Source organism: Patella vulgata, chromosome 9 (genome assembly GCF_932274485.2).
Source record: "Patella vulgata chromosome 9, xgPatVulg1.2, whole genome shotgun sequence".
In the NCBI taxonomy this organism is placed as follows: Eukaryota; Metazoa; Mollusca; class Gastropoda; family Patellidae; genus Patella; species Patella vulgata.
The window spans coordinates 13,762,651-13,777,014 of record NC_065887.2 but is presented as its reverse complement, the minus strand read 5'-3'; the positions used below and the strand labels follow the sequence as shown (position 1 = coordinate 13,777,014).

The window sequence follows — 14,364 nt, the reverse complement described above, 5'->3', positions numbered from 1 at the left end:
TGTTATATAAACAATTAATTAGACATTTATTAACATGACAAGACCATATTCAACTCTTGATGCCATCGGATATCTGTGATATTAAGTAGATTACAATGGTTCAGCCAATATGGTGGTGCAATTAATGCACACATCTTGTCAAACGTTCAAAGACTAAAATCTTCACTCGCAATAGAGCAATTTGAATAAGAATTTTCAATATATTAATTTTGCATTATCTATTTTCGAACTATTATAGCAAGAATGGCCAGCTCTGTGTCTACTACTGACATATATAATGTATCTTTAATGTATGGTAATTATGAAGGTTTTATGTTTGACAAGTCAGCTTCACACTACATGGGCAATGTCTATATTATGAGTGTGTTATAGAGTGATTTACATCCAATTTTTAAAAAAAAATATTATTGTAATTTCTATTCAATTTTGACACTGAGAAATATGCAAACAGTCCAAATTGTATGCATGGTAGCTGTTGACATCTGCTCAGTCCGTGGTACACGTTTGTGTTATTATTTGTAATTTGGTCGATAGTGAATCAACCATTTCTAATCCTTCAAGTTACTTTATGTATTGTCTTCTGGGATAAGCAGCGGCAGGTCCTTGCCTTTTCATTTTCGATAATCAATCATGACATAATAAATATTTATTTCCTGAGACGAGAGTCTACAATGATAATAAATGCGATTTCTACGAAAGAAAAAAGATTTGTTTCGGTATTTTCTATTGTCATTAGCTATTATACAAAACACATAATTAAATACCATATGAATCTACCATCTGTTACTTGCTGATTGTAATATCTATTCGTAAAAAAACCAATTTCTTTGTTTTCAATTTTGCTTTTCATGGGCGCCGCCATTAAGCATTTCCGCACTAAATATATATTTTATAAATACAAAAATCTAATTAATAACCCTTTCCTTCATTTAGTAGCAGTGTTACAATATTATGATATGAACAAATAATTTTTTTCTTTTTAAGGCCAACTAATAATATTGATTTCGTAAACTTTTTACGTTGTAATTTTTATACTTCCGGTTTACGGAGCAAACCTAAATCGAGCGGAGAAAAGGATTCCTTGTTTTACTGAAGAAATGCAAATAATGTGCAAATTTATTATTTGATAATTGGAATCGATTAAAGAGTACCTAATTGGAGCTAATAGTCCTTTGAAAATGGAAGATTCTATAAACCACCAGGATGTCAGGTTCAGTAAACGTTTACTTTTTTTCTCGTAGTTGAGATACGCTGAATCCTTACGGTACCAAATTTCTACCACCGACAGTGAGTCCTTAAGAAAATTTCTATGTAGGAAAGCAAAATCGGTTAAATTAACAGTTTATAGAAAAATACTAAAACACCGACATTGCATCTGGGGGGCTGAAAATTACCTAATTTACTAGCATTCCATTATTAAATTAGATACGTCCTAAAAATCGGACAAGACAAGTAGAGTTGTCTCCCTTCAACTTATATGTTATGACACGGCTCCCAGTTGAGTTTTTTTTTTCTTTTTTTTTTTTTTTTTGCGGTCTTTGACCATTATACCAATTTTCATTCTAAAAGACTTCACTACAACTAAATAATAATACTAAGTCACAAAGAAAAATAGGCAACAATTTGAAATACAAGACTCAATCAGAGATTGGGCAAGTTTGCTTGTGGATGAGTTAACCTCACCTGCGTCTGTAGGATGTACCACTTTCCAAATTTTTGTAACAAAAATAATCTCTTATCCTCAGTCATATCTTGATGTTTCTAGCTTATGTCATGTACAAATTTAGTGTGCGTCAATCTCACCAATTCCTCATTAACCCTTTCAATGCTAGACGTAAATCCACTGCCTGTGCTAGACCCTTTTTTGAGGAAAAAAGGGAGGTTGGAACTGAATGCCAAGCAGTACTTATGGAAGCTTTTATGAAAAATCTTTTTGTCTGTTGGGATGGGCATGAGGTTGGGCTAAGAGGAAAAAATAGAATTTTGGAAATTTGCATAATAATGTAGTCACGTGACGTCATGGCGGCCATTTTGGATTTCTCATTTCACACTAAAGCTAACACGAAAACGAATTTTTCTCCATGAAATACTTAAAAGATATAGGTTTTTTTACTGGATTTTGATAAAGATATATAAAATGAACAAAAATATCAATAGCAGCCATGAGCAATGCCGCCGCGAACACGCGCATCACGTCTCCCGCTGCCATGACCACGTGCGGATTGAAATACCTTGTTTTTACTTTCACTTTCGTCCCCAAGTCCCATATCATTATCAATATAGTCAGTCAATAGATCTACACGTTCGGGAATCAGGAATTACCTGCGTATTTTACGATCCAGCAGGCCAGCATTATTATCAACATCAGAATTATTGTCAGAATCTACTCCAGACACAGGGCTATCGTGTTCACATTGGGCTTGTTCATCATGCACGGGAGACATAGCTAGCCATGGGCGGAACGTCGCGCAACAAATCACACACTTCATAATACCAATCACTGTCCTGACTACTATCATTATCAAGTAACTGGAAACGAATTATGTGTATCACCCGCCTCGAAATTGTCCACATGTTGGTCAGTAAGACGTCATTCACGACTTCGTCGAGAGTGCATCGTCTACGTTGTCACAATGCACTCCGCCATTTTACGGTTTGCTGCTTTGAAACACGTGGAAATATGTTCTAGTGTATAGAAAATACAATAGATGGCACTTGCAGTTACGGTACTAATTTTAGCGAGGGCTTTACTGAGTACACGGTAATACCGGGTACGGGCATTTTACCGACATTTTATAATACCCGGTACTACCGGGTATACGCAGTGAAAGGGTTAACAACATGAATTCAAGACTAAAAAAAAGCCCCCCCCCACCCCTGCAAACTAAAAATATAGTCTCACAGCATAGTCCTTTCGGTCCACCCCTGACCGGATACAACTGCTCTGATGTACAATATCATTCTATTTTTTAGTCATACAGAATATGCCACCATTGAGGGGTCACAAGTTACAGAAATGATTCCAATAACATGTACCAACATAAATGGCAATACCCACATAGCAACACTAACGAGTGGAACTTCAGAAAATGCAACTGGAGAAATGGATTCGTCAGAATGGGCAACCATAGCTACAGACAACAATACCTTGATCTCATTTCGTTCTCTACCCATCCATCTAGATCAGTTAGATGCCCAGACACAGTTGGCCATACGTCAGAATTTGAGTGAAGATCCAAATAATGTAGGTCAAACTATCATGACCTATGACCCTGTGAATACAGTACCAGTTGTTACCAACAGCCTGGACATGATTGGTCAGAAAACTATCGTTGGTATGTAATCATCAATACAAAATATACCCTTTCCAGTTATGGTAAAATTGAATTGAAATGTTAAAGGGGTTTACAGTACATGTATTACTGTTCCGTACCAACCAGGCTAGGAGAGTTGGGTGGCTGAATGGTTTAACGTATGCGCATTATATCATAAGGTCTATCACTGAATCAATTGATTTGGTTTTGATTCACTGACTATACGTGACAAAGAGTAGGGTTGAGTGTCCAACCTTGTGGGTTGGCTCCCACAGCTAATAACCTGTACGTGCAAGTGAATTATTGAAATAAAATTGAAACATGTTAGCCCTGAAATGACCTAGTTTGAGTGACCATGCTGATGACGACAGGCATGCATGTAGTGTACCACGAGGGTAAATTTTTTCACGGTCAGTTGCGGCTTACTCCTATTTAAATTTCAATAGATGAGGTTTCTTTTGCATGCTGTTTTGTTTGTCCCATCCGAATGACTAGAAGCTGCCGGGAAACTTTCTCGACCAACACCAGCATCAAACCTGACACAGCTTGGTTAATGGGCCTTACTACTCATCTGCATTGGCCGAGAAAGTTCATCCAGATTTTCTGGCGTGGTTTCCCCTTATTAGTGATGCAGGACGGAGGGCCTGGCAAGGACAGCTGCCTAGTTGTTCGGATGGTACGAAAAACCGAGGCCCCGTGTACATATTGGCGTGCACGTGAAAGATCCCTTGGCAGTTGGAATTCGATATTAGAGTAGGCCGTAGTGCCGCTGCCTGGGCAAAATTTCCCTCATAGCACATTGTATGGCGTATGCCCGTCTTCATTAGCCCAGTTTAGGAGCAGGACAGTAGGACGTTAATCCCCATTTCATTTCATTTCATTTCATTAGCCCAGTCGGTACAGAACAGTAGGATGTTAAATCTCATTTCATTTTCTCTCTTGTTGTTATAGGTAGTGATCTAGTGACGCCATCCACACCATTAGAGAATGAGATGAGTTTATCACATGGTACTGTTTTATTATTACAAGATGATAAACATACTGATGGTATATTACCACATGTGTCAGTTGTCAATCAAGTTAATATGGGAGATTATTCAACAAACACTACCAACCTTCCACCACCTCCGTGTTCACTGGTATGATATAATTATATTCTATGATCTTAGACTCCCCATTACAATTTGGTCTCTGATACTTCACTGTAACTTTGTACCAGACTCCCCATATCAATTTGGTAACAGACTCACCATATCAATTTGGTACCAGACTCTCCATATCAATTTGGTACCAGACTCTCCATAACAGTTTGGTGACAGACTATCCATATCAATTTGGTGCCAGACTCACCATATCAACTTGGTGCCAGATTCACCATAACAATTTGGTTCCAGACTCTCCATAACAATTTGGTGTCATAATAATTTGGTCTACCGTCTGACTCTCCATTACAATTTGGTGTGATTCGCTTTTACAATTTGGTCTGACTAGCTATTGTAATGTGGTCTGACTCTCCATTTATTACCATTTGGTTTCAGACTCCCTATTACAACTTCGTCAAACTCTCCATAAGAATTTGGTGTCAAATTCCCCATCATAATTTGATCTCTCACTTCCCATTATAATATCTTATTTTTGACTGTGTAATTCACGTTCAAATTTGCTAAAACTGATAATATTTAATTAAGAAAGCAAAATTAAAATAGCAACGGTATTGTTTCATCATTGTTGCATGATCACAGTATAAATCTGTCTACAGCCAGAAACAATTTTTTTTTTTCGTTTTACTAGCCTTCACGACACTAGAATTTGTGGAAGAGTTCTTATATAACCTGATGAAATTGTCTGTTGTTGCGAGTTCTTGGCATTGGGTGCACGGAACTGTGTGTATACCTAGCAGTGAAGGCAAAGCATTTCCAAAAACCCACTTGAAACATTAATACTGATTGGTTAATCAAATGTCTAGCGTCATAGGGTCAAAAGTCACTCGTATGACCCCTAACGCGACTCCCACTCCAACTGGTCAGATCTTCATGTAGTGAAGGGGATCGAAATTATAAAAAAAAAAAAAAAAAAAAATATAGATCTGTATTTAATCAGTTTGCATTTTTATTTGATTTTGATTACTGTTAAAGGTTAACTTGAGTACATTACATAGAGGATATTTGTCGTTTTAGAGTGAATAACATATTTTATTTCATTGAGAAGCAAGAAAACTTATATTTTCATGAATGCACAGCATGAGTGAAAATATAAACATTTTCTTGCTTAGAGATGAAATAAAATATGTTATTCACGACAAAACGACAAATGTTCTATTTATTTTATGATTTTACAATCATTTTAGGTAAAAACAAATGGCCAGTGGAATAACACTTTTATTTCACTGATAAAACGCGGTATTCCACTACTGATCATAAAATAAAGGTATATATTTGATATAAGTTCAAATTATAATTCTTTACCTACAGGTCTTTTGTCGTGTCTCGGCTACCATATCTACTGATGTTATAGAAAGAATACCAAATTACGAATCTCTCATTTGGATGGAAATTCAAACAGAACCAGAAGTACAAATGGAAATGTCTGAACAACATCGGTGTACCATATATGGAAGTTTAGATATTATCATTAAATTAAACAATAAACTACAATCGTTGCTGAACGGGGAGGGTGGTAAATGTTTTGTACAGAAAGAACCAGAGCCAGTAAAAATGATGTGTGATACTCAAGCTCAGTGTGATTTATTAGTACCTCACATATCATCTCGTGGTCGACAAGTTCATCAACCTTCTAGATATACAGGTAAGGTCTTGTAGATATACAGGTACAATCTTGTAGATATACAGGTAAAATCTTATAGATAGACATGTACAATCTTATAGATAGACATGTACAATCTTATAGATATACATGTACAATCTTCTAGATAGACATGTACAATTAGATGTGTAGGTAATATCTTCTAGATAGGTACATGTTTACAGATAAAATCTTCTAGACAGGTAAAATCTACTGCCAAATAAGACCGTCATGCTCCAACAATCACTCATATGCTGCGACTTATCACCGTAAGCGACCGCATGAAATCTCCTGTGCCAAATTTAATTCTATTAAGCTTTCGCTCCTACCATGCATCCATTTTCCCTTGTAATTGGGGAAGGAGCCACAGTGGCTCAGTGATTATTTACCACTCACTTTCCAAGGGGTCTTGGGGTTGATAAGTGTGGTTTCCCCTGTGTGCACATAAAAGAACCCTTGGCAGTTGGAATTTGTCAAAAAGTTGACAGAAATGCTGCTACCCATGCCAGATTTCCATGATAATACACTTTATTAACCCCTTTTGTCACAGAAATGTAGGAAGATAACCCATTTCAGTTCCTAATTGGTGAGCTGTAGTTTGGATGGCAGTTCAAGCTGAGAAGAACTATCAAGAATTTTCAGAGAGAGCAATGAAGGCCTTGTTCTTCCTGGTTTATGCCATTATTATGAAATTAAAATTGGCGCTAATAAATATGTGTTTAACTCACAATAATCAGTGACCTGTTTTTACAATTGATCATTGCAGGATTTTACAAGGATCCAGTTAGTGATATAGATATTGATAGTGATGAGTTCATGGAATCTAAAGAAAGAAGAAAACCTCGACGTAAATTAACTAAACCTGTAAAATTACAGGTATTGTTGAAAGATACGAAAAACAACAATGATACTGCTAGTGATCAGAATAAAGGTTAGTCAAATAATTTTTCATGATCAACAATAGCATGGTCTGAACAATAATCATTGTTTTGAGCTAGAAGAATTATTATTGTAGTAGAACCAGAACTGATCCCTGGGGGACACCAGCATCTTTTGTTAGAATTTCTCTAATCCAGTCTCGTGTAGTTTTACAGTTCCAGTTCTGACAGTCCTCTATTGCTACATTGTTTCTGAACTGATCAGATCGTCTGGGATTGATTCTCTGCATGGGCCAAGAAGAATCGTCAGGGTTTTTTTAAACCCAGTTCTCACTTGTCAGGGATGGTACATGTACTTGTGGAACCGAAAAAGAAAGATGGAAATGCTACTGTTTGGGCACCCACAACAATGGATCTGAAAATTATTTCATAGTCTCGAAGAATTGAATTGACAAGACTTTAAACCTTGTCTCGTTCCTCATCTAATTGTGTTGAGTGGATGGTAAACCTTTCACACATGACACAATCTGATTAAAACACAGTGCCCTTATTCACGAAAACTTAATCTAAGATACAATCGAAATTTTAAGAAATACTGCAATTCGATTGGCTGACCAATATGCAAATTGGATATATGCAAATTGATTTTACTGGTCAGCCAATCGAATTGCAGTATTTCTTAAAATTTTGATTGTATCTTAGTTTAAGTTTTCGTGAATAAGGGCCCAGATCCTATTTCGTTTCGTTTTTATAAGTCAATATTTCATTTTACTTGTCTTTACTACACTATGATCTGGAAAAGTTGTTATCATTGACGTGTTCTGAATGATGTGAGCTATTAGCCAATGAAATGATCTGTTACGGCGAACTTTAGGTGTGTTTTGCATGGAACTGTAGGTAATCCAATAGTAACATCAATGCTGATTGTCTGACGTCGTCGTAGTTTTAAAAGCTGCTCGTATGACCTCTGACGCAACCTATAGCTACAACCGGTCAGATCTTCATATAGTGTAGGCCATCGAAAGTATAAAAAAAAACGAAACAAAATATAGATTGCACGTGGCATATAATAATCACAATACTTAATTATGGTTCTTTTTTTTATCAGTTGCAGAATTTACCAATAAAGCTTACAAGTATTCGTGTACTATCTGTTCATTTAAAACTGTTCGCCCAAGTCACTACAAAAAACATCAACGAATCCACGAAAGTCGTAGCGTAGAACTTTTTAAGTGTAAGAAGTGTACGTTTGTCACGATACGATTGAGTCACCTGAATCGCCACGAGTTACAACACAGTACAACTGTTTATCATTGCGATTCATGCAACTATTCAACCAATCAACAGTTCTATCTGTCCCGACACAAGCGTTACAAACATCCAGCCACGAAAAATGTTTTCTCTTGTACGACGTGCAATTTTCAGACTAACCTACGCAGCAGTTACACTAGACATCAAAAAATTCACGCCGCACCAGTGACGAAGAAAATGTTCCAATGTCAAAGTTGTACATATAAGACCGACGTAAGTGCCCGGTATCAGCGACATCTGAAGCATGTTCACGGGGATGCTCGACCCTATCTTTGTGATCACTGTGGGAAAGCCTTTAAGAGAACAGACACACTGAAAGCACATAAAGTTACGCATCTTGCCAGAAAGGATCGAGTTCTACCCTTTACTTGTGAAATTTGTTCCAAGGGTTTCAGATCAAAAGTAAGTAAACATTTCTCTGGTTTTTAAATGTGGCATAAAATGGAAAAGCACATTGTCAAAATTTAATATTGACACCAAAGTCATAAAAAAAATTTATCTCAATCCTTGCATACAATCTAATTCGACTATCCCCGATATAACTATAAGTACTTGGTTAAATTAAGATAAATCGAAATTTATTTTTATCAACCGCCGAGGACCAACGAAGAATTTTGTACCTTTTCATTGTGAAACTGATTAATCGTTTCTGGAATTTCCAAATTTTTTGATTACTTCAGATACAAATATCTACAATGTTATACTTTTTTGAAAACGTATAAGTGGCCAAGACATCTGTCCCCTTTTCTGTCCTAGTACTCTGGTGTCTCAGTGAGTAATACGCTGGTTCGCTGACAACGCTGTCTCAGGTTTGATCCCGGTGTTAGCCAAGAAAGTTTCTCAGGATTTTTCGGCATGGTTTACCCTTGTCACTGATGCAGGTCCAAGGGCCTTTTGGGGATTTTTCATCCAAGTGCTAAAGCAAAGAACTACAATATGTGGTTGGGAAATATACCGACTGTGTTCATTTACACTCAGTATTTGTATAAACAGTGGCATGCAGAGAGGGCAAAGGTTCTGGGCAAGCCAATCAAAAAATGAAATTGAAATTAAAAGGTTTTTTAAATTTGAGTTTATCGCAGTTAATTTTAGTTTAAAATGACTTTCTTTCTCACTTTTCTGAATATTAGGCTCCATTTTTGAGCCTTGAGGACATACAGTAATCCCTGGGCATCTCCAAACCTCTGCACAATGCTGTATATAAATTTTCTGTTAGCTTTTAATTAGCAAGGGATGGATTTAGTTAGACCAATGTCACAATGTGACTTATTTCTCTTTGATGCAAGAAAGTGATTATTTGTTAAGTAAATGAAATGGGGATTTAACGTCTTACTTCTCTACCACAACTGGGCTAATGAAGACGCAACTGGGCTAATGAAGACGGGTATATGCTGCACTATGAGGGGGGATTTTATCTGGACAAGTCATTCTGCACAAAGAGATCCATCTACATGTAACTCAAACTTCGAGAATAAATCTCTGTAATGCGGTTCTATTCCATTTCACATCTGGCATACACACAAAGATGACATGTAAATAAACCTATTCAATTCCATTAAAGGGAAGCAGAATAAATACTTCTAAAATTTCTTAAAGTATACTTCGTGTTTTTGACTAAAATCGTTGATTTAGGACTTAAAATGTTGGTCAACTAGCTTAGAATCTGTTCTCAAACAAAGCTAACTGTAGACCAACAGTCAAAGTTTAGATGGGCAATAGTGCTATGGCATGGCCTACTCTTATTTGTATTTTCAACTGTCAGGTGATTTTAACCATCCTCGGTATCCCCAGTTGTTTCATTCCGTTCTACTCCACTAACCCCTTGGTTAATCTATGGGGGAGACACGTTTTCAAATTATTCTCTCTTGATTATTGTGCTATTTTTATTGACCAATCCCATGCATCGTTAATTGAAAAGGAAGTTGCCAAAGGGAAATAAATCTCATCGGAAAAGTTTAGGAGTTAGCCTAAATGAGAGAAGTTTAAACTATTCTAAATACGTACAGTACTTACTAACAAAAAATTATATAATATGAAATTAATGAAAACAGGACTGAATTGCCAAGTATAAGTTCAATAATAATAAACATAACAGAATGAAACATTTCAGATAAAGAACGAATAGTAATAATAATAACAAAAGTCAAACATATAGATGTTATACATATTTGAAACCAGCAAAACATACTACATATTTTGATAATACAATTAATTATAAATGAATTAGAAATATATACATTATTTACATAAATCATTCTGTAAATGGACATGAATTTGGTTAATTACTCTGATAAAATCGAAGGCGAAACGTTCGTAGACCTTATCTACAATCAAGGCCCGGGCAGATAATTTGAAATCGTAGAAATCCTATGGATTAACCCAGGGTAGTGTGGATTAGAACGGAATGAGTACACTGGGGATACTGAGGATAGATTTTAACATGCTGTGTACGTTCTTTTGTCGACTGTGAGTTAAACCCCACTCTGTCTCACTCAATACAATTGAAATGCAATTGTACCAAAGTGACATATTTTTTGTCGAATGGGCGTTAAACCTCATCTCTCTAACTCAAATATTTTATTTGTAACTAATAATAGTAATACTAATATAATTTATTGTAATTTTTTTTTTAACAGGCGCACTTAAAAGAACATGAAATATCCCACAAGCAAGAACGTCCTTATCTCTGTCACTTATGTGGTTCGTCTTTTAAGACTCAATCCGTACAGAAAAAACATATAGCGACAATACATCTGAATCCTCGATCATACACGTGTCATCTATGTAACAAACAGTTTAACACATGTTTTACGATGAGACGACACAAAAAAATACACGATGTCGTAAAACAGGAGACAGAACAAGTTCTAACTTTATCTGAGTGCAAGAGCGGATCCTTGGTTGTTCCAGATCAAACAGGTCAGCCTGAACAACCATTGGTTCAAGATGTGATTGGCGTTTCTATGGAGGAAACTTTTGACCAATCAGGTGATGGATTGAGACAGTCGTTCAGTATGCCATCCAATGAAGCTACTACTGCCTTGTTTTATTTAAGTGAAAACCTACCCATATAAATTGAAGTCTAGTCAAATTGACAAATTTTTAAATTTATTTATTTATTGATGATTGATTATACAGATGTAATTTTATAAAATATTAATAATGTCCTATAATGCAATTTAAATATATATCTCTGCTAGCAATCAGGAATGTTAAAATATTCATTTTCATGTTGGCTTGTTAGCCAGGAGATCCCGGTTACAATTCTGGTGTAAGATGTTGGCTTGCTAACCAGGATATCCCGGTTACAATCCTGGGCCCTGTTTCTCGAAATCTTAACTAAAGATAAAATCCAAATTTTAATAGATATCTCAATTTTGATTAGCTAAGCACTAAAATCAGTCTAATATTATCCAATTAAATTACTAAAATTTGGATTTTATCTTAGTTAAAATTTCGTGAAACAAGCCCCTGGTGTAGACCTAGAAAGTTCCTCTGGATTTTCTGGGGTGGTTTGCCATTGTTGGTGGTGTAGGACTAAGGGTCTAGCAAGGAATAACCTCTTATTATTATTATTATTATTATTATCATCACCATCATCATCATTATTATTATGTGCTTATATTCCACAAAAGTCATGCTACATTGTATTAAGCATTACAAATCATCATCATCCTCATCATTATTTTGGGCTTATATTCCACAGAAGTCATGTTATTAAGCTTTACAAATCACCATCATCATTATTTGGGGCTTATATTCCACAAAAGTCATGCTCTAAAGCACTACAAAATAGATGAAGAATCAAACAGCTGTATAATGATACATAAACTAAATGTGCATACCACCTGATACATTAGATGTGACATTTAAAATAAAATATCGAAATCAGTAATAAGGGCTTAACGTCAACTCGGTCATTTCGGGACAAGCATATGGTTCAATTTTATTTCAATAATTCACTTGCGTCTAGAGTTTTTTTTAGCAATGGAAGAAACTCATAGGACACTGAAAAAATCCAAAAGGTTAGACAGGCGACCACACTCCTTGTCACGTACGAGCGACGAATCAAAACCACGACATTTGACAGACCTTAACATGCATGCATTAAGAATTCGGCTAACCAACCCCCAATTACTGTATAAGCACTACCAGGACCATCTTTACAGCATTATAGACCCCGGGCAAAACAGGGGGCCCCTACCTACACAACCACTCACATTAATAAAAATGTAAATGGTTGACAAAATTAAACACATATTTAATTGTATTGGTACAATGTATAGCAAAGTTGAAGCCCCTTAGATTGTGGTGTGCCACAATGGCTCAGTGAGTAAGATCCTACCTTACTAATCTGGAGGATGCAGGTTCGCTCTCGGTGTTTACCGAGAAAGTTCATCAAGATTTTCCAGCATGGTTGCTCCTTGTCAATTGTGCAGGATGGTGGGCCTGACAAGGACAGCTCTCTAGTTATTCGGATGGGACAAAAAACTGAGGTCCCATATACACATTGCCGTGCAGGTAAAAGAACACTCAACCGTTGGAATTTGATATAAATAAGAGTGTAAGCCAGGCAAAATTTCCACCCCGGTGATGGCCAGCATAGTGCTGCTGCTGTTCAAGGCACAATTTCACTCTTAACACAATGTGTGGCGTATGCCCATCTTCATTAGTCCAGTCGGAGCAGAACAGTAGGATGTTAAACCCCATTTCATTTCTTAAGCTCGTGGGGTGTCCGTGCAGCCACCCACTCCCGTCTTGGGCTTCTCTTTATTTAAATCCAGCACTGCCTGTATTGTCTTTCATTACTAATTAACACCAAATTGCTTTATATTTAGTTGTTTATGCTATTGTACCCAATATTTTTATAACATTGTTTAGTATTTCACACCACACATCTCAGTCTAAAGCAGTTTGTTTTTCTTATGAGTAAAATTGTTATTATTTATAGCTGATCATGGTATAGCATTTATATAAATAAATTGTTGTCATAGTTTATGTTTTAAATTTGACTCTCTTTGAAAGTACACCTACATGTTTGTCTCAACACGTAATACCATTTCCCAATATTGGAGCAATGTTTTGTTGTGGGCTCTGGTGTACTGGTCACACAGATCATTGCATGAGCAATGCCTAATGGACTGCCACCGCCAGGTAATCTATGGGTGTCTGTACTGGATACAAAAACTGCTGGAAAACAATTAGTAGAAGAAATATGCCCTATAGTGGGTTTTAAGACCTAGTCCCTACGGGTATTTACGGGGGCTGATTAGGGACATGAAAAATAATTTTCATTTATTTTTTTTAATTTTCATGCAACTGATTTTTAAAGGTAAATCAATTTCTGATCAAACTAGTTTAGAAAACATTTTTGAAGTAATAAACTTCAATTTTGCTGTAACCCATTGTTTTTACTAAAGTGTACAATCCTGTAAATTGCAAAAAATATGGGCTTAGTACCAAACTGAATATTGTATATTATTATCTCTCAATCCATCTGGCAGTCCCCTCAGTAAGGGAGGATGGGGCACACTAGGGAGAGAAGATGTCCCGTAATTACTGAAGAGTTGTGAAGAATATCCATTATTGACTCAGTTTTTTGTCACTATGGCTTCACCCATAACAATATCCCCAAGACCCAATAGTATATGGGCTTTCGTACTGGCTGCGTGCATCCTCATAAATGCATCGTGTAGACCGGGAGCCCAGTTGGTCAACCTAGCTGAAAAGTGTACCAATTTTCTCCTATATGGTATCAATGTATGTATATCTGGTATCATCAGAATGTAAGTCTGCCGGGTTTCTGGTGGTGTTTTTGTAATACCTGAAGATGTACGGTACATTGCTGTGCGATTTTCATGTGGTACACTTTTGAGCTAATCTAGACTAGTTGGGTGGCATGGCATTTTGGGAGTGGAATACCACACCCACCACCAGAAACCCGCCGTCAATATAAACGACGTCACTGAAATAGCAGATATCAATCAAATGCTGTCGCCGCGTTCGTGGTCGCGGTCACGTTCGCGCTCAGTATAACTGTCCGTTTTCAGCTTGACAAT

General features: G+C 36.5%; 2 protein-coding genes across 4 annotated transcripts in view; one reads left to right on the top strand and one right to left on the bottom strand.

The window, feature by feature from the left end:
* Positions 1-893, bottom strand: part of LOC126831902 (mediator of RNA polymerase II transcription subunit 24) — a 28,189-nt gene extending 27,296 nt beyond the window's left edge. For all 3 annotated transcript variants that reach the window (XM_050562559.1, XM_050562560.1, XM_050562561.1), the window contains exon 1: positions 765-893. The gene's annotated coding sequence lies outside the window, so the exon portion shown is untranslated. The remainder of the gene's footprint in view (positions 1-764) is intronic.
* Positions 894-1,052: 159 nt separating this feature from the next.
* LOC126831906 (zinc finger protein 610) lies at positions 1,053-13,745 on the top strand. The gene is made up of 7 exons (XM_050562574.1): positions 1,053-1,210; positions 2,974-3,335; positions 4,266-4,453; positions 5,786-6,119; positions 6,883-7,047; positions 8,103-8,707; positions 10,942-13,745. The coding sequence occupies exons 1-7, from the start codon at positions 1,179-1,181 to the stop codon at positions 11,377-11,379; spliced, it is 2,124 nt and encodes a 707-aa protein (XP_050418531.1). The 5' UTR covers positions 1,053-1,178; the 3' UTR covers positions 11,380-13,745.
* Positions 13,746-14,364: the final 619 nt, after the last annotated feature.